The sequence below is a fragment of the Rhea pennata genome, chromosome 12 (assembly GCF_028389875.1).
Source record: "Rhea pennata isolate bPtePen1 chromosome 12, bPtePen1.pri, whole genome shotgun sequence".
Taxonomy (NCBI): domain Eukaryota; kingdom Metazoa; phylum Chordata; class Aves; order Rheiformes; family Rheidae; genus Rhea; species Rhea pennata.
The window spans coordinates 18,320,709-18,344,134 of NC_084674.1; the positions used below are offsets into that span (position 1 = coordinate 18,320,709).

At 41.0% G+C, this 23,426-nt stretch overlaps 1 protein-coding gene across 5 annotated transcripts in view; it reads left to right on the top strand.

Annotated features, from left to right (window-relative positions):
• Positions 1–23,426, top strand: part of IQSEC1 (IQ motif and Sec7 domain ArfGEF 1) — a 328,601-nt gene that overhangs the window by 133,586 nt on the left and 171,589 nt on the right. Inside the window, exon 3 of one of the 5 annotated variants that reach the window (XM_062586055.1) lies at positions 18,420–18,506. The exons of the other annotated variants lie outside the window; for them this stretch is intronic. Within the exon in view, the coding sequence (XP_062442039.1) occupies positions 18,420–18,506 (87 nt within the window). The remainder of the gene's footprint in view (positions 1–18,419; positions 18,507–23,426) is intronic. 5 annotated transcript variants of the gene reach the window in all.

Sequence of the window (23,426 nt, forward strand, 5' to 3'; positions counted from 1 at the left end):
ATTTCTTCGTCTCCCCCAAAACGCTGGTTCGCCTGTAAGCTTGTGGCGAGTGCAGCCTGTGTGACGCTCGGTGTTATCAGCGTGGTGGTAACGTCCTGCTTCAGCCAGGAGCGCAAGCGTGAAATCGCCAGCTGCATTTTTACTTGAATTTCCCCTGGGGAGAGAGGGGGCAGTGCTGTCTTTATTAACATATTGACAAGTTTATTGAACTCAGTTGTCTTCAGTCTTCTCTGTTTAATTAATGTAATTGATCCACAGAACATCTAGGTAATATTCTGTGACAAATGTTCTGACTAGTCTAGTTATTAAAATTGAATCTAATAAGTTATTATTGGAAAAGCTAACAATGATCTAGTTGCCAAAGTAAGCGACTGTAAATGTTCAACTTTTCTTCTATCTAAATGTTTATTAAACAAGGTTTTTATTAAAATAAGGACAAAATATTGTAAAATACTATTGTGTTAGATGAATGCTAACAAATAATAATGAAGTGCTAGCTTATTTTTAATGTAGAAAAAGTGAAATGAGTAATGTCAATGTGTTACTTAAGATCTGGTAAGTGACAGCTAAAGTCAATCGAGTTTGAGAAATAAAGTGCATAAATAACATCAGTAGTATATGTTCAAAGGATGTAGAAAATATTTCTGAACTTTGTGGATTTTTTTTTAATCCGTATGGAATCTTTTCCTGAAAAGATGCCCTGGAGGTTAGATCAAAGGTACGTGTCCAGTGAGGGAATAAACACTGATGTACTGTCTAGTGAATCATGACATCTTCAGCTATAGAAAAGCAATTCTTTTTCTCTCTTCTCAAATAATGTATTAAATTGCCTATTACTTAATTAATGTTTGCAAAACGTCTTATGGTGACAGATACAACTTTATTTCCAGACCAGAAGATCTACAGGCATTCTGCCTGGGAGTGTTGTCTTTTTTTCATTCTTCTGCTGATGCCTATTGGCTATTTTATACCATCCCACATACCAAAGGGTGCACATAACAGAATTTTTCCAGCTTTTTGCATTTCCTATTCCATCGTCCAAAGGATGAAGGAATGAATCTGAATAAATATTTTGTGCTTGTACTATGTAATTAATAAGGAAAGGAATATATATCATTTTAAAGCTAGCAATTAAAAACCTATCCTAATTTTGAAGAAATGTAATTGCTTTCCAAATGCCTATTACTGTGTGATTCATAACAGTGTATTGTTTTATTAAAGAGGACAGCAGCTGTGACCTGATATCATAAAGCCCAGAAGAGTGACTCAAGCCAAAATATTGTGCTTAGTCCTTGTCCATAACTGTTTCTAGGCTACATTCCAGATATTCCTTCTGCTGCTGCTTATAATTTGTGTCTGAAATAGTTCACTCATGGCCTGGACTCCTCCTGTGTGTTTTGATCTGTTATTTGGTGTTCTGCTTAAGCCTGCAACTTTATAGACTTTCTTTCGTACAGTTCTTTATTCAAGGTACCTTCTGAAGCCTTTATGTATAGGAGAATTTGGATTATTGTGTCTAGAAGTGCCTGGGGTAAAGATCTCTGCAGTTTTAGAGAATTATTCCAAGTGTTTTGCAAGCTTTGAGATAGTTCCTTTCATCCTGATAGAAAGGGGAGGAGAACAAAATCAGAAATTTAATCTCAAGTAAAATCTTGAAATTCTACAAATTGCTTAAGAATGTTTTGTTTTATTTTAAAAGAATTTTTGACGGATACGCAGAGCTGTGAAGTCTGGGATTGTCTAATACATCTTCTGAAGCTGCTTCTTGACCTGAGAGTTTGTTCTCGAGAGTGATATTGTCCACCTACCGGGAATCAAGTTGGATATTTAGAGCTGATCTGTTCTTGCTGAACACTGAGAAGAGCCCTCAGCTGATGTAGTACCTCTTGTAAAGTATTTCAAAAATAGATACAATGAATGAAAAGATGGATGTGAAACATAAGAGAGCTGGTGATATGTGGCTAGAAGCGTAAGATTATGGGATCGGATTTTCCAAAAACGAGTGTCACTAAGCAGCTCTAATTCTTCAGAGCTCAGTGCTCAGAGTACACGTTGAAAATAACAGCTGCTGTTAGGTTATCCAAGTGCTATTCTTGTCATCTTGCCCAAAGACTATAGAGTAGCTTTGCAGTGCTCATATAATTTTGCATATGAAATTTGAGTAAATGTAAAGCTAATCTCTCATTCTGTGTTCTGGGAATAATCACATCTGTGGGGTGTTACAAAATGCTGTTTAATAGAAGTTCGTGGTTTAATTTTGCAGAACAATTTTTCCTCTACTTAAGTGCTTTGTAAATATTTACTATGGGGTGGTCTTAGCTATTTAAAAAAAATAGTTTTGATTTCTCTGCCAGAAACCATGGAGTTTCTGGTAATTAAATTTATGATCTCTTAAGAGAAGTGTGTTAAACTTAAGACACCTAAGAAAACAGCAGTGCTGCTTAGTGTCCTAAGTGTGTATTACTTGGAGGGCTGTACTGAAATGGTAAGTACTGGTTGTGAATTTGTTTTGTGGTACCTGCAGGTATTTGAAAACAGTTCTCTCTGGCTGTCAAAAGAGAGTATTTGGTAATTACTTTAAATGGCACGTTATGTGAACAAGTTTACCTGGGGATTTATCATATGTGAACTAAGGAATATAGCTTCCTTGTATGTGGATATAAAACTAATAGCAGGAACTATATTTGAGCACATCTATATAGGATATTCTTCATCAGCACAAATTTTTGCCAATAGTTTGATGTCTGGAAACTCGGAGGCTGTTATTTAAATCAACTGGATCACAGTGATACAACAGCACCAGAAGGACATTTCTGTAGATCTGAAATATTCTAATGACGCATCTTTGGGCTGTGAGTTGTTTTTGCAGGGCAGGTAGTCATTGAGGATTTTATTTCAAGTTTTGTGGGGTCTTTTTGTTATTTTTAAGTGCGTTCTTTCCTCTAGGTTGGAAGCACGGTGTGACGGGCAGGGAAGGAGCTCCGCTGCGGTTAGCCGCCGGCCTGCTGCGATGCTGCCCGCTGCGATGCTGCCGGGCGGCGCCCGGGGCCGTCGCCTGGGAGCGGGCCGAGGCGCGCTTCCCTGCACCGTTCGCCGTCCTGCCCCGCGCCGCCGGCTCCGATCCTGGCTCGGGCACAGAGGAGCCTTTTCAGCCGAGTTCGTTAGTTAAAGCGAAGCTGTTTCTCGACTCAGGGCTGACGTTGTGCAGCAGGTAACAAGCGCGTACGCTCGCGCCGCGTGGCTAGCGGAAGAATCCCCTGGGGGAGACAGCGGCCACGTTTCCCCGCAGCGGAGCTCCGCTGCCCGTGACGGTCCCCGGGCGCCGTCTCGGCGGTGGGAGCGCGCGCGTGAACTCGGCCGCCGCTGAAGCGGTGTTTAGCTGAACCTTTCTTTCGATGCATTGCAGGGGGTTCCCAGAAAAGCCAATCAGAAGGTAACCTGGGATTTAGTACGTGTGAATTTTGGAGGAGGAAGAGGAAAAGGGAATAGTTTTCAGTGAAGTGGTAAACACAGTGTTGACTTTGATAATAAATGAGCAAACTTAGAGAAATTAAGGGAACTAGCTTTGAAGTGACCAGCTCAGTATTTTAAATGTGGAAGAGGCATGCAGCTGTGCAACATAGTTTGTTTTAAAGGTAGAAAAGACTATGTCTGTCTAGCTCAAATTATCTTTACCTTGCCTCTGAGACAGAGAGGCAAAATAGCAGGGAAAAGTGTTAGATTAAATAACTGCTTCTAGCTATGTTGAGGTTTAATGGGCAGTATATAAGATGAAATAGGTAAAATAGGTAATTCATCAGAAAATGTGTAGTGAAGCTCAAAATATAGAGGTAAAATTAATAAAGGAATAAAAAGAGAGAACATATATATCTACTAATCAGTAGCAAACATGCTGATAATTAGAAGACACTTTCTAGTCAAGTTCTGGAGCATCTTCCTAAAACAAATGTTAGAAAAAAAAATGAGTGGCTGGAGGATACAGCTACATAAGTTTATTAAAAAAAAAAAAAAAAAAAAAAAAAAGATTTTAACATATGGTGGACTGAAATACTGTACTCAATGACCTGGGAAATTTTTTGCAGTCCTTTTACAAATGTTTAGCTTTGCACTGTGCTTGCTGATAATATCCCTGTCGTCTGCTGTATACCCCCTGGAAGACAAAAATTACTGTGCAGTATTTTATCCTTTCCTCAATACCTAGAGTCATAGCATCTCTGATATAGCTCTGATTTTTTTTCTTAAGACTACTTTGAGAAGAGACATTGTACCATCAAATTACAAGCAACTGTTCTTATTGCCTATTTCACTGCATAAGTTCTGAATTTTCAGAAGTAGTTCATGATCCTGTGTGGTGGAGTGAAGGAGTAAATGCAGGGGGGCTTAGCCAGTACTGTGTATTTTTCCTATAGGGTTTCTTTAAGTTCTCTCAGGGCGCTGGATGCTTCTTTGAGGAGCAGAGTTGTCAGCTTTGTCTGGTTCCCTCTCTGGTAGCCTGCGGTCATCTGTTCCATGTAAAGCCACTGATTTTAATTTTTTAAATGTTATTTAAGGTATAAAAAAAATACCACTTCTCAAGTTCAAGTATCAGACTTCAATGAAATGCTGTCTTGTATGTTATGTTTCAGGAACAAGTGGGTTAAACATCCTTTTCAGTGCCAGGGAAAAGGAATGAAAGGGGAAGAGAGAGTCTCACTGTAAGCAGTCGGTTGGTCTGTAATACTAGTACTAATCCCCAGCACGTGGGGGACCGGAGCGTTTGCTCCAGCAGCTAATAGCGGGAGAGTGACGGCGTCACTTACTCAGTGGTGCTGACTGCCCGTGAGTAAAGGGGGGATAGAGTCATCTGTCAAGCTAATAGCTTGCCGCTCCCGCGAGCCCGCTTGCCGCTGGGCTGCTGGGCTGCAGCCTCCACTGCAGCGTGGATGAGCACGTCGGCATCTACAAAATAGGCTTGGCCAGGGCACAGGGCTCTGTCCCCATCACGCCGCGCGTGGTCCGTAAGCATTCTTCTGCTGCCATAAAAGTTCTCTTGAGAGTGATGTTTAGAAAATGTCTCTAGTGACCAAAAACCACTGATTAGTTCAAATACTACAGGCTAGCTTTTTGGGCAGCAATAATAAGATCAGGTAGAAAAGTGTCTCAAACTGTTGAATCCATTGAGAGGGAAGTTTCTGAAGAAAAAACATGGGATTTTGAAACAAAATTTCAGATCCTGATCTAAGGTCCACCATAAAGCAACGAAGGCAGATTGTGCTAGCAGTAAACAATGTGGCTGCTCCCAGTCGCCTGAGAGCAGAAAGTGGGTTTTGAAGGTTTTGTCCTGAAAGTGAAGCTTTTCAGGTTTGGAGTAGGTTTGTTGGGTAACAGAGCTGAGTAGGCAGGTTGAGACCTCACGGGGCGGGGGGGGGGGGGAGAGAGTGGTGAGTGCACTTTATGCCATAGGACTGTACATGTAACTTCAACTACAAACCTGGTTTATTTTTGTTTTCTTGAATGAATAAATAGCTAAACATCTTAATAAAGTACAGGCCAACATGTATTGGAAACAGGAAACATGAGAATACAGTATGTGTTAACAAATGGTTTTGAACATTAGTAAATTAAATATTAAATTTAGACCTTCATTAAAAAACAAAACAAAACAAAAAAAACAGAAACAAGACTTTACTACTTTTGTTTATAAACACAGACCTCTGGTGCATGCAGTGGTACCCCTGTGCAGGGCCTCGGTTGCAGCGGCCCTGCAGAACCTCTCCTGCATGCAGCTGTCGAGCACTGGAGCAGGTTGCCCAGACGCTGGGGAGTCTCCTTCTCTGGAGATAACTCAAAACCTGCCTGGACGCAACCCTGTGCAGTGTGCTCTAGGCGACCCTGCTTGAGCAGGGGATTGGACTAGATGATCTCCAGAGGTACCATCCGACGTCAGCCCTTCTGCGATTCTGTGATTGCATGAGTGACTTGTTTCTTACTGTAGAGCAAGGAACCAAAATTTGGGCAGAGAAGATGGATTTTTGGGAACAGATGGTTCCCTGGCTGCACACACAGGTTGTTAACGTGGTTAGGGCTCGGTAGAATTGATCACTTATTGTGATAAGCTGCCTCTGCTGAAATCCATGGCAGGTCTTACCAATCGTTTCGGTTGTATCAGACTTTTTCTTTGTACTCTTAGACTGCAAACTCATTAGGATAATGACTTGAGCATCTCTTATACCTAAATCCATCTGAGTGGTATTGAGCGACATACTGTACAAGTAATGATCCTGCTGAGTGGACTTCACAGTGCTGAGGAAAGCTGCAGTCCTGCTGTTTCAAATACCTGTCCTACTTACTGCATCCTTCATCTGAAGGAAAGAGAAGACTCTGTTCTGAGTTAAAAGCTAAGGCTGGATAGCCTATACAGTTACTAACTCTTTATTTTATAGTTTTCAATTTACTGTAAAACATTTTAAAGCATTCTGCTGAGATACAAATGTGGGCAAATTTTATCGTACACTCATTCATCGTGCCAAATTCATATTATTATGGGAAAATTGATGAAGGCAATGAACTAAAAATGTGTGCTGCCTCAAGCAACAGATTGAGCACATGCTTAACATAAACTGTGCAAGCAATGTTATCTTGAACAAAACAGTAAGTATGCTGATGAACTGAGAGCCAGATAGCATGTTTTCAGTTATCTTCCTTGTGTCTGAACACATCAGACAAACTGCAGGCTTGAACCACACACAAGAAATACTATTATGCATTATAAAAGCTTCATAACTAGAATACTGGCTAAAACATAGGTTTCAGAAGTATTCATTACAGCAGAGGAAGGAATTAGCTGTTAAATTACTAATGCATCTTTCATATATGAACAATCTGTGCTGAAGGCCGAGTTAATGCTTTTGGAGATGCTTGGTATTGAAGGAGCTGTGGTGGATGTCTGAGTTAAAGCCGCGTGGCCACAGAATCCGGCATGCCCAGAGCCGCTGGGAGCCTTTGCGTAGCGCTGGGACTGGGGGGGGGGTCCGGATAACGTAGGTTTCTGTGCAGTTTGCTTTTGCTTATTGATCTGATTTTTCAGTCTTGCTGTTTTTCATGTCCCTCAAAACTAGCCTTTGCAAAAGTAAGTTACACGATTAACTGTTCCACAGGATTAGTATGTTAATTTACCTGCCCAAAATGTTGCTTCCTTGATCTGGAATGATTATCAGCCTGAGAGCTCCTGAATCCTAAGTTCTTTATTGCTCATTCAATCTGTGTACTGCCCTCCCATACAGCCATAGAAGCTGGCTTTAAAAACAGAAGAATCAGGCCAAGCTGAAAAGACTATTTGTATATTCTGCCTTATACACTAGTAGCGATTGAGGTACTTAACTTTACAAAAGGTTCAAAAGCCATTTTGTCGTAGGACTCTTTCCAGAAAAGTTCTTATTTTCTTAGGGACACTTGATCTATGAGATGTTTTGCTATTATATGATTTCGGTTGTGAAGTACAATTCTAAAATATGGAAGCGACTTTTAAAATAGTAGTATTTCTTTAGTGCTTTGAACTTGATGTCTGCTAAAAATGAGGTAGTACTTGAATCATGAAAAGTTTCTCTGGAAAAAGGGAAGGTACTTATAGGCTGCCTTCACTGTAATAGAAAAATACTTATGTGTATTTCTTCTAATTATCTTAATTTGTGGAAATGATATTTAACTTGCAAGGTTAGCAGATATGTTACAGTGTTGCAGTAATGTTAACGTATATTTACCAAGGTCTGGATGCTCAGAATCAGACCTCTGTTGTGGAACAGGTCAGTTAGCTGAGGCATCTCTGGTCCTGGTCCCATGAAAAGCCTATGTGAGTAAGAGTGATGAGAGTTTTATCGTGAGCTCTAGAAACAAAACTGTTCAGGAATTACTGTGTTGGACCAGAATCTATGTGGTTCATTCTTTCTGTTGCATTGGGGCAGCATCTCTTCAGGTATGTGTTTACATGGATGTAGCTTCCTTGAAACAGGTCCCAGTTAAGTAGCAGGCTGATCCGTGTGAGGGCACAGAGAATCTTTTCAATAGTGAAAGGCTAAGTTTATTAGATAAACTAAATGCATGTCTCTAAACAAGATCTGTGTGTTGGTTTCCAGCACAGCAGGCGTTTGGGGGAGGGGGGGGAGCTTGCAAAGCTGGTTATTCAGCTGTAGGCAAATTACTGCAGGCGAGCACCTTACGGTATTTTGGCAGAAGAAATCCATTCTTCTGCTGATCAGTTCTGACCAAAGACAATCGGAATAATTCCTGCCTTCGCATTTTTTGTTTCCTAAAGTTATGTAGTTTAGTGGCATCTCTGACAGCTCGTGCTTCACCTGCACCTGGGGAGCTTCCTAGGTCCTGGTGGGATACCTGGCATTCGGCTGACCACCCGCGCGCTTTTGTTCTGGGAAATATTACAACTGGCTGTGGAGCAGCAAGGAATTGAGCACTTGACCATAGCAAATGTGTGCTCTGGTGTATATTTAACTTAATAACAGGAGCAGATGGTTGTTATATTGATTCATGAACCAATGGAGGAAACGTGGCCATCTTCGTTATGTAAGAGCTGAGCGCTGGGCTTTGGAGTGGGGCAAGGAGCAGGAGAAGGGGCAGAAAAAGGAATATTTGTCTTTTGGACAGTAGACCACTGTGGGCAGGAATAAAACAAAAGCAAGTTTGACTCGTCAAGTCTGTAACGTGGTTATTCCTCTGGAGACAGGCCCTGTTAGTGCACAAATGTGCTGTTGTTGAAATATTTGTACAGTTGGAGGTGCTTAAAAAAAAAAGTGGGAGGTGGGGGGAGACAGTAGCTTGGCACAAGCAAAACTTCTTACCCTGCCCTTGCTATTAGTGAGAAAGTCTTCCAAGGAAAATTTGAAGGGAAAAGAGCATATTTAAGTAACAGTTCTGCAGTAGTTTTCTGCAAAGAACGACTTTGCATAATGTTACCTTTGCATAATAGTTACCCCGTTTAATAAAATATAACTTGAGATTAAAGCAAGAGGCTAATTCTATAAACTACTTGGCAGCAATCCTTGCTAGCTAAACTGGGGAAGTTCACAAATTGCTAATCTGGATCAGATAAAAGGAACAGTTTAAATTGGTTATTTATATTGTAATTTTCCCATGGCAAATACTATACACAGGCAAGCATTCTCTTGAGCAGGAGCTTAATCTTATAATTTGGTTCTTGTTTCTCCTAGCTGCTGATCAGCTTTGTCTTATCAGTTTATGTCATAGTATGTGACTATAAATTGACTTCGCAGTGAAGAGGGAATACAGTTCGTCTTCACAGATGCTGCTGTTACCATGGAGACAAAAAGGACCAATGGCCTTTTTTTGGTTTGGACTGTACTACAGCGTTCATTGAGAGATGGTGAATTCTAAAATGTATCATTTGTTGCTTTTATATTTCAATCCAAATACCAAATGAGAAAGCATATTGCTTTTTCTTAGTGATAAAGTTTAACAATAAATACAGATTTGTGCTTTTTTTCCAGAAGCTGAAAGCAAGCCCACTAGGGATGTAAAAGCAATGTGACTGGTTTATGCTTGCTAATCCTCCTCCCTGGGAAAAACCTTTTGGCTTTGCAAAATATAACCCTGTAGAGCCTTCAGGGTTTATCTGATGCAGTGTTTGATGCTGGTTACATCACCAGCTTACTTACCAGTGATGTTCCACCGGGGCTGATCCTGAATGAGCATGCAAAAGCTGTGAATGTGATCTTTTATTTTTTTTCTTGAGAAAGACCATTTCTACCTCAGTGCGTGAAAGAAAATATAAATCCCAAATCCACAGTACGTTCCAGGATGGCTTGCAGAAGGTGTTATTTGTGAGTACCTTTTCCTTCTTCATCTGTCATCGCGGCTCTGGTGTCTGTGTTGAGGATTCCAGAAGTGGGAGTAGTGATCAGATTATTGTTTGGTATGTTTCTTTCCATGAACCATTTTTAGGGTGTTACCTTTTTGGCAGATGAATGATCTGTATGTTAGAAATGCACAGATGATAACTGTGTTTAGGCATGTGGATATTTAAATATTCAGCTAAGTAAAAGTGAATAAGCTTATATTAGGCTGTGAAAAAGAGATTCTTTATGGGAAGAGACAAAAAAACTGCGTAAAACAAGCAATGCAGAATGCTAGGAATTCCGTCTATGATGTGTCAAGAATCTCTTCCATTTTGTGTGAATGCTTTGTCATATTAAAATGTAAGCTGTCTTTTTAAAAACATAAATGTTTATTCAAGAAAATAGACTGAAGTCCTAAGTGATATAATATGAATAAGGCAGAAAATTATTGCTCTGCTTTAAGGTTGTTGTATACGTTTGCTTTAATCCTAAAGATGCAATAATTGCTGATGTTGTTTACTTGAACAGTTTCTCAAACATTATAGTTAGAACAGCAGGAGCTTAATATTTCATTCATTTAATGCAGTGCAGCAGCTCTTTACCTGAGTTGCTGCGTTTGGCAGACGGGCTAAGTGCTTATCCACTTGTAGCCGGAGGTAAAGCATAAAGTTTGTGTACGGCTTGTGACATTGCAACATCAAAGTGTCTCCGGAAACCACAGTGCAAGGAGGTTTTGTTTGGCTGAATTGTGATGCTTCCACATGGCTTTTACTCTGAGCTGTCTCTTAAACCATCCTACCGTGTTTTCCCTCCAGATAAAAACTCAGAACAAAATAGACCCAAGTGTACAGTGAAGTTGTCCTCTCCAACCCATCCTCGCTGACACCAGTGGTTCATTTCTAAGTTACAGCGGTTTGAAATGTCTGTTCCTACTATTTGCGTATGTGAACTCATAAAGATCCTCTCCCTTTAGGGTTAAATTTAGTTTTGCCAGAGCACCGAGTGTTAGGCAGATGCCAATGATACGGTTGTCATCTGTAGCCTTTTTTCAGTTCTTTCAGCAGTGCCTTCGAGGGTCGTAACTTGAGTAAATCTGCTTTGTGTTCAGTAGCACTGTTCCCATGCAGACACGGTGATTTCAACCATGCAAGAGGAAACCGCTTGAGATGTGTGAGGAGCACTGCAGTCCGTCTTCCCTAGCATTTTGGTTGGCAGAGAAAGCAGGAATGGTTAAACTGAAATCTTGTAAAACTAGAGCAAGCTTGGAACTGCACCACAGGAAGGCCAAGTAAGAGAAGTCCACTTGGAAAACAGGTTGTAGCCTTGAAGTGTATATGGATAAGCTTTGGAAATGTTGTGAGAGAGGAAAGATGTGTGTGCTAGCCTCCATTTTTCTTTGAGTTCTGGGACTTGGGATTTTGTTACTGTCAGTAGGAGACAGAATCTGTTACGGTGTGTGTCTTGCAGTGTTAGAGTATTTCATCTCCAGAGGTTATTTCTTTAATGATGATACTGCAGTCTCACTTACAGAACCATTCTGTACTGTATTTTCTTCCGTTACTGCTTACATGTTAAACATCTTTATCTGCCTCAGCACAGTGCTGTAGGAAACAAGGTCTGAAGCATGACTTCTCCTGTAATTCTGTATTTTAACTCATTTTTAAGACGATGGATGCTATTAGTAGAAGTGAAGGAAAACGTAAGTCCAGTTTTCTAGAGTTGTTTCTCTGGACTACATATTCAAAATCTTTGTCCTTTAAAACTCATCTGAACAGTAATAACATGTTAAGTAGTCTGCTGCAACAGCTCTTTTCATTCTTTTTCATGAGATTAAAAGTCAAGCAAATATAAATGCGTAAGAATTCTACTAACGGACGTTAGTTCGGCTGAGGACATTCACGTTTTCAGCTAGGAAGTGTGAAAGGATAACTAGCTTGGCAATGTTTGTTCTCAAAAGGTTATGAAGCAATCAGGATTAGCAAAAGCGTTGTTTTTGTAGATCCTGTGCTGAATAGAACATATGTCATTTACCATTGCTTTAAGTAATAGGATTTGCCTTACTTTAAATCTCTTTTATGCTGTTTCTTTTTAACTTCGTTCTTGCATGTTGCTCTTTCTTCCCTTTCATGAATTTCAAATCCAGTGTATATAAATGTGTCTATTTAGATTTCCTTTTATGCTTTTTATTAGGATTAACACTTTGAAATCATAAACGTGGCTGTATCTTGTTTGTGATGCGAGTTATAGTATCTTGAAATTCTGGGACTTATTTTAATGATGAGAGAAATGTAGAAAAGATGCAGTGAATCCATCCATTTTCTGATTTTTATCTAAAACTTTTTTCCTTCTATCATATGCAGTTTCATGTTTCTACTCTGTTTTATTTCAAGTTTCTTAATAAGACTTAATCAAAAGTGAAATAAGTGTTCCTAATTAGAAGTGCCTATATATTGAAAATCTTAATTAATTTCATTCTAGTTACAGCTAACCCACTACTGGAGACTTTTTACAAACTGGGTGTAGGTCAGGGTGTAAAGGAATCACCTCTTGCCTATTTTTATAGATAATACTTTATTTTCTTGAAACAGTAAGTTTTGTACACCATTTTAAAAATAATATCTATAATGTTAATAAGCATTATGTGTTCTAGAATGGGACACAAATAACTGATGTCTCAGTATGCTCTGAAGGTACTGGTTGTCTTTTCCCAAGAACAGACAATGATTATTTTAAGGCCCTTTTTGGGGAGTAGAGGTTGGTGAAAGCCTGGCTAATCATTCTCTTGAAAAATTCAGCTGTGGACACTTGAATTGGAAACACGGGAAGGATAGTGTTGTTCAGAAGGTCTGTATCGGTTTCCATGTCTGTTTGTAATGTGCAGAAATGCAGATATTTAATCATTTTGATGGCAAGATTTTGGTTTGTATTCATGAGCAAAACTGAATGTCTGTACTCTGCCTACAGAGTACAGACAGCTGTGCAGAACTCTTAGAATGGCAGGATTTGTTGAACGTCCTTGATATTCAGTGAAATTGTATCGCCTTAATTTTCATAATGCTTTTCTTTCTTAGGTTATATGTCTACAGATGGAGGAGGCCAATGCAGGAAATGTAAAACATGGTGCTTGTGTGTCGTGTTGTTTGGGCTTTTTCTCTTCTTTTTCTTTTCTTTTTTTCTTTTTTTTCTTTGATTGCAAGCTACACTGAAAGGTGCTTGTATTGCCACTTACTTGCCATGAGGCATCTTGTTACCTTCCAAGCCACTGAAAGCCATTTTGTTGAAAGAAAACAATAGGAATAAAATCCTGGAAAAGGCATTAGTCATCTATGGTCAACTGTTTGAGATCTCTAAACACTGTATAATTGGCATATGTTTTGCCACAGAAACTTTGGTACTTGCAGATATTGAAGACCTACATAAAATACATTTACATATAGAGGGCAGTATGAAGATACTGGAAATATTAGTGAAATGTAGTTATACAAAGTCTAGAGCAGCAAAGCAACTTTGTGCAGTAGTTAATACTGATTTACTTAGCCCATTTTTCAAAACTCACCCTTTGCATTTAGATCTCTGATGGTGTCTGAAGATCCCTTCCAAGTACGTATGAGCTCCAAGGCTTTTTTCCATATGCGACCATAAAAGCAGTAATAGCATTTAATTTCATTCAGCTGCTGTTCAAATAAGTATGTTTGTATGGAACATACTGTAATTAATTAGAGCACTCTAAAAATAAAATGTAATATTTGGTATACACCACCATACCACAATCTTGCCTTGGCATATTTGGCTGCAGGTTGCTGGATATTAAAATAGAATGAAGTTTTATAAAAATGGAAAAAAGTTCTTTTAGTGCTACTTCAAAAGCCAAATCAGACTGTCATGTGTATTTTGGGTGAAGATCTGAGTAGCAAAAGGAAGATCTTTGATTTCAAAGCAGTAGGAATTTGTCCTTCTAAATGCAAATGGATCATCTGCTAAGAAGGTCATATCTCAGCGGATGCCTCTGCAGACAACTGTGGTCAAACTTGGATTACGAGGGGTTTAGCTGCCGTATAAAGCTATCTGCCATTTTCTCTGGGATGAATTTCTGAACAGTAAGTTGTCTTCTGGCCGCAGTCAGCGCATGTTTTCTGAAGGTGCCTCTTGCATGATTAGCTGCATCTTGATACGTACAGTTTAAGCTGGAGTCGGTGTGAGTCTGGATTTTTGGGACTCGTATTGTTGGCCATTCAGTTGGAGGTCATTCCAGTCCCATTTCAAACATTTCTCACAGAAATAGTTACACTTATTTAAGCAAGAGCAGGGCAGACTTTACTGGCTTAATCTATTGTCTTTTCTAATCTCAGCTATATCTGTAAATTTGGAAGTGAGGGAAAAAAAAATTCAACTTCAATGTGATTCTTCATCAGGTTAAAATACTGAGAAATGCAAGTATTCCTTTTCCTAACTTGTGGGCATGAATCCAGTTAAACAAATCATTGACAGCTGCCCCGGATCACATGGAAGTGAATGGGGTTTGTATAGGGCATGGACTTATCTACCACTTCAGCTCTTTGCCAGGTGATTTAAATGTGGGTCTGTGTTACCTGGTGCCAGGTATGTGGATTGCATGATACAGTACAGGAGGCAGTGCTGATGCAAGCTTTGTTAGAGTACAGCACCTCATTTAAAGAAAAAGAAGTACCAGAAGAAAAGGCAGAATATTGGCAGATGGAGGTGAGCAGATTGCTAATTTATACAAAGTACAGTGATACAAAGCACCTCAGAAAAATGCATACAAAGTAACTGCTTTTGAAAAGGGCAGCAGCTGAGGTGAATGTACCTAGTGGACTCCTGTCGTCAGCCTACTAATCATCACCTTCATCAAAACCTCGTTTCTTCCAGGTGCGCTCCTGTACTAACACAGCTCTACCAAGTGTCCGCGAGACAACAGTCTCTTCTGTTGGAAAGCGGGATAACCCCGTTAAAAGAGCTTCTAAGGTGCTGATGGTTTGGTGGTGCTGTTAACCTGCTCGCTGTTCTGCATGCATTGGAAAGAAGTCGAACAGGAAACGACGTCTGATCAGTGGGCTGCCCCGTCTTGCTCCGAGTCCGCTGTGCGCCGGCGGCCAACCCCGCTGGGGGAAGCGGGCGCCGCGCGGCGGGCAGCGCTGCCCTGGTGCCCGGAGCGTGGGGGTGGTTGGTCATCCTACTGAGGTGACGTTCTCAAAGCGGGAGGAGACTTGCCCGTTACAGCAAGGGGGAGTAGCCTGGACTCTTCCAGCTTGTTTTAAAACCAAAGTTGAGAGATTTGAGTTTAGAAGCTTATTGGTGATTATAGGAGCAAATAAAAAAGCGGCCTGTAGATGTAACTTTCCATGATTATCTGTTTCCTTTTATTTGTAGAGCTAAGCAAGACTTTGGCACCAAAAGAATTTTTAAAAAACCTTTCCTGTGCGGTTGATGAATATGAGAATATTCTCAAAATGAGTGCTTTTTAATAGCAGACATAATGGGAATTTATACTACAGTGAAAGGAAGAGTTGAAACTATTTTGGGTCTGCGTACCAACTTTGTCTCGTAATGCTGCTAGTAGCCTGAGCAAGAAGTGATTTCAAAGTCTTATTTTGCATTTGGTTCTGGTGTTGCTGTTTGAATAGTCTGTTCTAAAATACACACACACACACATGTATCAACCAGGGGTTACCTGTTCATTTGCTTGTTGAGTGAGTGGTCTCTCTTTGGGGAAGACTTGAAAGAAACTTGTACCAGGAGGAGGGAACTGCAAAACTTCCATTTCCTCTGGCATGTTACAGCAATGTTTTAGAAACTGTAATTGTCAGCAGAAGCATTGATCGATTTAGGCATTCTCCCTTGAGTCAGTGCTCAAGTATCTGTGCTCTATTTTAATCTTTTTAATAGTCTTTTTAATAGATCTTTGAAAACTGGAGATCTTAAAAGGTGAACTTAATAGAGCTAAGCATCTGTGATACTGCAAACGGTCTGAGGGGAAGTGATTACTTCTCTCCCAAATTATTGAAATATATTTCTTCTGGTTTTATGTTGAATGCAAACTTATGCTGAAAGCTGATTGAAGTGGCTCCATGGCTGTAAAACATCTAGCTGTATAATTTAAAAAACTTTTAGGGATTTTTTTTCTGGTATGTTCTAGAGGAGAAAAATGTAACTTCTAGTGCACGAGGTGAGTGAAGGCATAAAATGCTGAGTACTGCTCTTGGGTTGCACCAGCAGAAGGTGGATTTGCCCTCAGTATAAGTAAGATGCTGAAAGAGGCCACAGTCCTGAGCCTCACCTGTTATCAAGCTGTTTGGTACCAGTCGGCAGGATCTAGTCACCAAACTACTGAGTCAAGATATTCCTGAATTCTGAAGTTTGGACCAGAGTCTGAACCTCGTGGTTGCTTCTGTAACAAGTTGGATAAAGAGCCTCGCTCCAAACGCCCAAGGACGTGGCTGAGATCTCCCTTAGCATATTGACTGTACACGTGCAATGGTCCCGGGGGAACCCCAGAGGAATATGTGGTAACTAACCACCGTCGGCGCTGAGCGTTGTGATCCCTTTCCTCTGCTCCGTCCTGCGCCGGTGGCGCCGCCGCGAGCCAGCGTAGTTACCACTCGGCGAAGCTGCAGCGCCGCTCGCTTGCTCTCGGGGTGGCGGGAGCGTCGCATTTCTACGGCACCTTTGAAGAGAAACTCGAGCAGTTGCCCTGTGCCAGAGGTGAGCATTAGCCTTAGCTGCGGGTGGGCAGCTGGGGTGACCGAGCGCTGGAGGCCGGGCGAGCCGCGGCGGGGCGCTCCTGCCCCTGCGCCCGCGCTGTGCGAGCAGGTTGCCTTGGCGAGAGCAGAAACGTGTGTGGTGAAGAGGGTGAGCTGAAAGGGAGATCTGGGCACTCGCGTACTTATTTCCTCCTCTTGCGTCTGATGAGAGTTAGACGTTGACAAAGCAGGGAGCAGTGGTTGCGGCCTCCACCCTGTGTGAGGCCTTTTCACCTTGCAGCGTGCTCTGGCCTGCGAAGCGCGTGGAGTGCTTTGCGTGACTACTGTAATTTTAACTTGTCAGAAAATACTGGGTTTACATGTTGGTAATGCTTTTATCATGGTCCGTCAGTATTTTTTTGGTAACATTGCCAGTCTCTTGAATTGCTGCGCTCCCCTGCAAGGGGGCCGCTACCCGGTGAGCGTGCTCTGCGAGGCCTTAGCAGGGCTTGAGGCGCGCCGGCCGCGGCCACGCGCGCCTCGTGGCCAAGCTGCGCCCGTGCAGTTGCTGAAGGGCCAAGCGCTTTACGGGAGGGAGCACCGGCTGCCCCCTGGAAGCAGGGAAGCTAACTCCCCTCGGCCTGGCCGCTGCGGGCCCCAGGGGTCGGAGGAGGCTGACCGTGGTTGGAGGGGCTGGGGGAGCACAGACGGACTAGTGACCGACTCCTTCCTGCGGAAAGACTGACGTCTGGGGGCTCAACCGCTCCGTGTGGTCTGAGGAGCGGAGGATCTGGCGTCGCGGGATTCGCTCTTAAGCCACGAGGACCCCGAAGAAGCAAAATCGTTCTCCCTAAACATTTGTCAAAATGCTGAGCAAAAGATAAGCGGTACTTGCGGGTGCGTACGTACGCGGGAATGTGTTCGCTGTTGAATGTCAGTGTGGGGGAGGTGAGCTGATGAATGAATATCAATTTAATGGCTACTTCTTCCAAATGTGTATGCCCTAAGAGTTAGGAAATGCTGATTCAAGTTTTTGGAGTCTTTACAAGAGTGCTGTGTTTTAGGGAATTTGATCAGGTGGTTTTGTCACGGAGGCTGTTACTGTGCTAACCCTTGTTTAGTGTTTTCTGGTGCAAACACCAAAAATACTGAAGTGTCCTGTAAACTGCTTGAAGCCTGGCTAAGCTTTGCTTCAGATGCAATACCTTGTTTTGGTTGGTAACTCTTGTGTGTGGTTTTTAAATTTAGTTTAACTTTTAATTGATACAAACATAATCTGAGATGCAGAATATCTTTTTCTGTTGTAAAACTTTATTTTTCCTGAACAAATGGCAGTAATTCAAATAATAGTATGTGCTTAAGAATGTTCTTTAAAAATTTTTAAGCAGCATATTGTGATATATTTATAATCATTGGGCCTGAAGAAAGCTTATGCTCATGTTCATCCCATTATCCGTTCTCATGTTTAAGCACTGTTTGTAATTCCATTAGCAAAGAAGCAGCCTGACTGGTGCAGAGTACCTTGCAAGTCTGAGGTTTTATTTCTATACGAATTTTAACCCTCAACCTGTGTCTTTGCCTCGGTTCCACACGGCAAGGCAAAAACAAAATCTTAAATTGACATTTTATTTTAATCTTGCAACAAATCTTTGTTTCTTCGTTGCAACAGTCCATCATCATCATTCTTGACGTGTATGTTCAAAGTATGGGACTAATTCCCTCTTTCTTTCCTGAGAATTAGAATTGACCACCATACATCAAATCTCATTCAAAATAACGGAGATTTTCAAATATATCTATTAGCATCTGCCTTTCCCTAAAAAGCCCATTTCTAAACAGTTGGTGTTTTGACTTTGTGTTTTTCCTTGTGTCGTAGGTCTTTAAATACTCTGCACCAGTTTTGCTGTCCAGCTCCATTGTACCATACCCAGCTAGCTGTCCCTGCCACACACTCAGAGTACAGGTAAGAGTAGCAATGGTCCACCCACTTTCTGTTTTTGAAGACAGATCTGACATTATCATTTGACATAGAAAGGGAATAGTGGATTGAGTTAAAAACTACAATTAGAAAAACATATCAAACCCATTTTTAACTTTATGTATGATAGTTCTATTTGCTTCTCTCAAGCACAGTTGATTTATACAGTAAAATTAATGTGCTTTAAGAAGCAAATCTCCCTAGACACTTTGAAAGGTAGGAATGAGCTAATTGTAGGTTTAGTTCTCATATAATCAACATATTAAGGCACATAAATTATGTACAAATTTAAATAAGATATTTATGATGTTCTGAGCAACACTTTTTTTTTTTTTTCAAACCCCGAATACTTCATGACAGGATATGAGGTAAGCCATGCATATGGTTCTGTCAGGGTTAAAGTCACAGACCTGTAAAAGCTGAACAACATTGCCTTTTGATTTTGGAAGTAGTGGAGTTTGTTTACAAATGGGAAGCCCTCAGTACTGAGCAGAATCAGTCCTACATATGTCAAGAATATACTGTATCCAGGTAATAATACTTCATTTAACATTGGTATCTTTGTTAAGTATGTGTTTTACAAGCTCTCTTTGATCAAATGTGGACAGCAGTTTTTATGCATCTTATGCATCGATGCATCATTGTCATCGCCAGAGCGTTTATCGCGAGTCTTTTTATAGATGCATCAAAGAACAGGTAATGGATGTAATTGGACATGTGAAAACTTAAGGAAGTGTACATAGCATGAACAAGCTAGTCTGTCTTTTATGTTTACCTTTACTATTAGTAAATAATTGGGTGAAAATTGCCAGCTCATGAGTGATGTTAATACTGAAATACTGGAAGTTTGGTGCTGAAAAATCAACTCACTTTGCACTGGTAATAAGGAAAAACAAAAACCAGCATTGAATCCTAAATCTGTAAATGCATAAATGTACTTTTTCAGTTCTTAATCTGTGTCTCAGTCATCTTTAACCATATGTGTGTTTGTTCATTCTGTTTTACATTACAACATCTATTTGCCTTTGTGTGTTGGTTTCTTCTTCCATCAGAACTCTGCAGTTTGTCTTTGGTAGTGAATCCATAGCCTACTCATAAGGCAGCATAGTATTCCTCTGGTGCGGAGCAGGGGCCCTCTGTTTGCTTTTAATGAAGCTTTTATTTTCCTTTGTCCTTATTTTATATTGCCTTAATTTTAAGGATTTGTTAAGAGACTTCCTATGAGGATGTTGACGTAGATGGGAGAGCTACGTAACTGCCTTGAATGTTTCAATATCCTGCTCCAGGTAGATTATTACTTGGAATACAGAAAAAAAATATTTTTTTTTGGTCAGATCTTTAAAGCATATATATTTTTAGAGTACTAATGTATTAAGAGCACAAAATGTAGATCTTGACAGTGCCCAATATATGCCATAAGACTTTTAGCTTTTGTTTCAGGATTGGGATATGTGAAGGAACCCATTGCTGACCTTGTTTGCTCTTGAGGAAGTTAGATTTCACTTTCCAAATATTTTATTTTTATATATATTGATATTTTATACACACACACACACACGCGTGTGTGTGTATATGTGTTTGTGCTTGTTTGTGGAGTATGACTCTACACACTTGACCATAACTCAAAATCAACAGAGATCTGGGAATTTTCAACAGTTCATAAGAGGCAGGAGCATTGCCCATATTCAGTTAATGGGAAGTGAATTGTTCAGTGGGTTGGTTGCTGGCTACCAGGAAAGCAAATGTGGTCTGCCTCCTCCTCATCCTCCTTGGCTGGTTGACCAGCCTTCATCTACCAGAAGCGTATGATCTGTGTGAACACTAGCCCTTATTATGAGATTAGACAAGGCAAGTTTGGGGATGAGATGCAGCTTTCTTCTCTTCTCTTACCTGTATCTCCACAGCAGTTAACTGGCATAAGAGGAGATTTTTGCGGAGGGTGCAGCAAGTTGGTGGTATGTCCGTGCAGCGGCCAGCCGGGCTGGGCTGTCAGCAAGGGGGTAGCCTGTGGCTTGGGGGAAGCAGCTCTGCCCTCGTGTCAGTGCTTGTGCAACCACCCCAGCATGTGGCCAGCTTCCACCTTCCTGGGAGCAGAAGGGCATCAGGGCACTGGAGCAAGGCTGGTGGAGGGCCACCATGATGGTCAGGGGCTGGAGCGGGTGACCTGTGAGGAGAGGCTCAGAGCGTCTGCATGCCGTCTCCAGGTTCACAGCGGAGCGCGTAGACGAGGCGGCTGGGTGCTCCTAGGAAGCTGCATGGCGACAGGGCAAGCAGCAAAGATTGCAGTGAGGTCGGATGCAGTTAGGTGCAAGGGAAAAGCATCTCACCACGAGGGCAATCAAACACGGCAGCGGGGGTCAGGAGAGCAGATGCTATCTCCAGCTTTGGCAATGCTGAAAACCCAGCTGGACATGGCCCTGAGCAGCCTGACGTCGCTGGTCCTGCTTCAAGCAGGGGCTGGACTAGAGACTTCCAGAAGTCCCTGCTGACATAAGTGATCCTATGATTTGAAAGATCTCTGTCCTTAGGAAGAGATAAATGAGCTGAAATGTTTTTCTTCTTCTTTAGGCTGTAAAACATAGTTTCGTCTTATACAATGAGGTTAATAGTATCCCAGATAATATCCTGTGCATGAACATGATGTTGCACTAGAGCTAAACTGCTATAGTCTTTCTCATATCAGGCTTACCCATGAGTTAAACGTCTGAAGCCGTTGTATCCAAACTGATTCTTACAGCTTGACAGTACTGTGTCAGTCATCTCTCAATCAAGTACAAATTCTGCACTTGTCCTTCTAAATGGCCTGTATTTGGGAATGCTATTGCTGTGAATGAAAGCTGCTAGAGGGCTAACAAGGTTGAACTCTGCATTTCCATATACATTTAATGGCATTAAATTTAGCTTTTAGTCCTCCCATTTATCAGTTTATAAATAGAAATCACTAGAAACAAGGCAAACAGAAATGGATGGTCCATTCTAACTTCAGACTTGAAGCTTTCTTTAGAAAATACACAGAGGGATTAATTGATTAATTTTGTAGCCTAAAATTAAAAATTAATTTTGCTCTGAAAGAAGCAATTAATGAATGCACTACAGTGAAATCTGGAGCATCTCTGATTTGCTGTTAGCTAATTGCTGGATGTTTTATTCACTCTAGCAGTTTTACTTCAAGTCAAGATGATCTTTGGCATCTGTTTTGAATTGTTAATAAGGAAATAATGCATTTTTAATAACTGTAGCTATTGCAGTAATCCCTCGCTTGTTCATTTTACACTGTTCAAAAGAGACAGAAATAATAGAAGCTATCTTGTCGTCTTCTACTCTAAGAAGAGGCCTAAGCCTATGCATATAATGTGTTTCATCTAGGTATTTTTGTCTGTGTGTGTTCCAGTCAGTCCATATGCCTCCTGTGTTTCCTGGTTTTGATTTTTCTTGCTTGGAAATTAAAAATACATGTAATAACCTGCAGTTCATCTGCAGTGTCTGTAGTCTGTCATCTTTAACTCCCTTTCCCTCCCTGCCTCTCCGAGCAGTGTTTTAAAAACAAGGTGTTCTGGAGCTGAAGCTGTCAATTCCAAAAGGCGCTCTGCATTTTACTGATCATTTAAACAGGGATTTTATCTCTAGTAGGAAACGAAAAGTAAAGGAGGTTGATTGTATGTACTAGAAAGGCTTCAAAAAGGGCTTGGATCCAGGTAGTCTTAATTGTACTGCAATTGCTAAGCTTCTTGCTTGGTATGGGCTACATTAGCTCGATGGCTTTACAGCTACGTCATGTGCAAAGCAAAGCCCAGACACATAATGGCAGTTAGAAAAAAAAGTAAATTTAATTACGTTTATTTCTTGTTTGTGTTGTGTTTTACCAAACACCTGGTTCATCTTCTGTGTAGACAAGCTTTAGTTAGCATTTCAATCTATCTAGGTGGTAAAGATCTTATTCTAATATCATGCACTTACTTTTGTGCACATGATAGTTGTCAGCTTGGAGTCCATCACTTCGGCTTTCAAGTTCCTCAGCTGCTGACGCCCCTCTGAACCTGCAGAGTGCTTCCACAGGCTGGGGAGAGTTCACCAGCCAGCTGTGGAAGATGGGAAGGCTTCCTTGTCTACCAGAATAAGGGTTTTTTAATATCCCGCCGCCCTAATGCTGCTGCAGCTGCCAGCTGTCCAGGCTTATATGTGCAGTGGGAGCTACAGCAGAGATGATTGCCTCCCGGTCGGAAGCTACAGAAAGGGGGAGTGCCCGTGCTTGAGAACATAAATCTATGCCCTGTGGATATTAGATAGGCAGGTATATGCAACAACAACTGCAGATGGATTTGTTTACCACTGATACCTGAGGATCTTTTGATCTGATGTGTTCATTCATAACAATATGATTTCTTCCTTCTGTTTTGCATGAAATGTCAGCTGTCCATCGTTCTCTTCTACATCCACTTTATCTTCCATCTTTGTACTTTTTAGCTGGATGCTGTTATGTCCAAAGACCACTTTCAAAATCTTGAACCTAGAGTATTTTTCTTTTTTTCTCCCTCATTGGTTTCCACCCAGGAAACCCATGGGAAAAAAAAATAATAATAATATAAAAGATGGTATAATACCAAAGAAATCTCATCATTTTTTTGCAATCTCTACCTGCTCTATGTTTCATCAGCAGCTCTCAGAGGTAAAATCATTATTCTGAGAATACTGTACTTATGTGAAATTTTAATGTGGAATTTTTGTTTCACCAATTGGTAATGGTGGGTTGCATGCAACCAACCACTGTACCTACGATAGCAGAAGGATTCATTGAGCTATTCCTTTTTGCCTTGAGCCCGCGGTGTAGGCATTGTAGATGTTACTGGAAGTGGTTAACACAGAAGTTTAACGTACAGTAATAATAAAAATGTCTAGCTGTCAGAT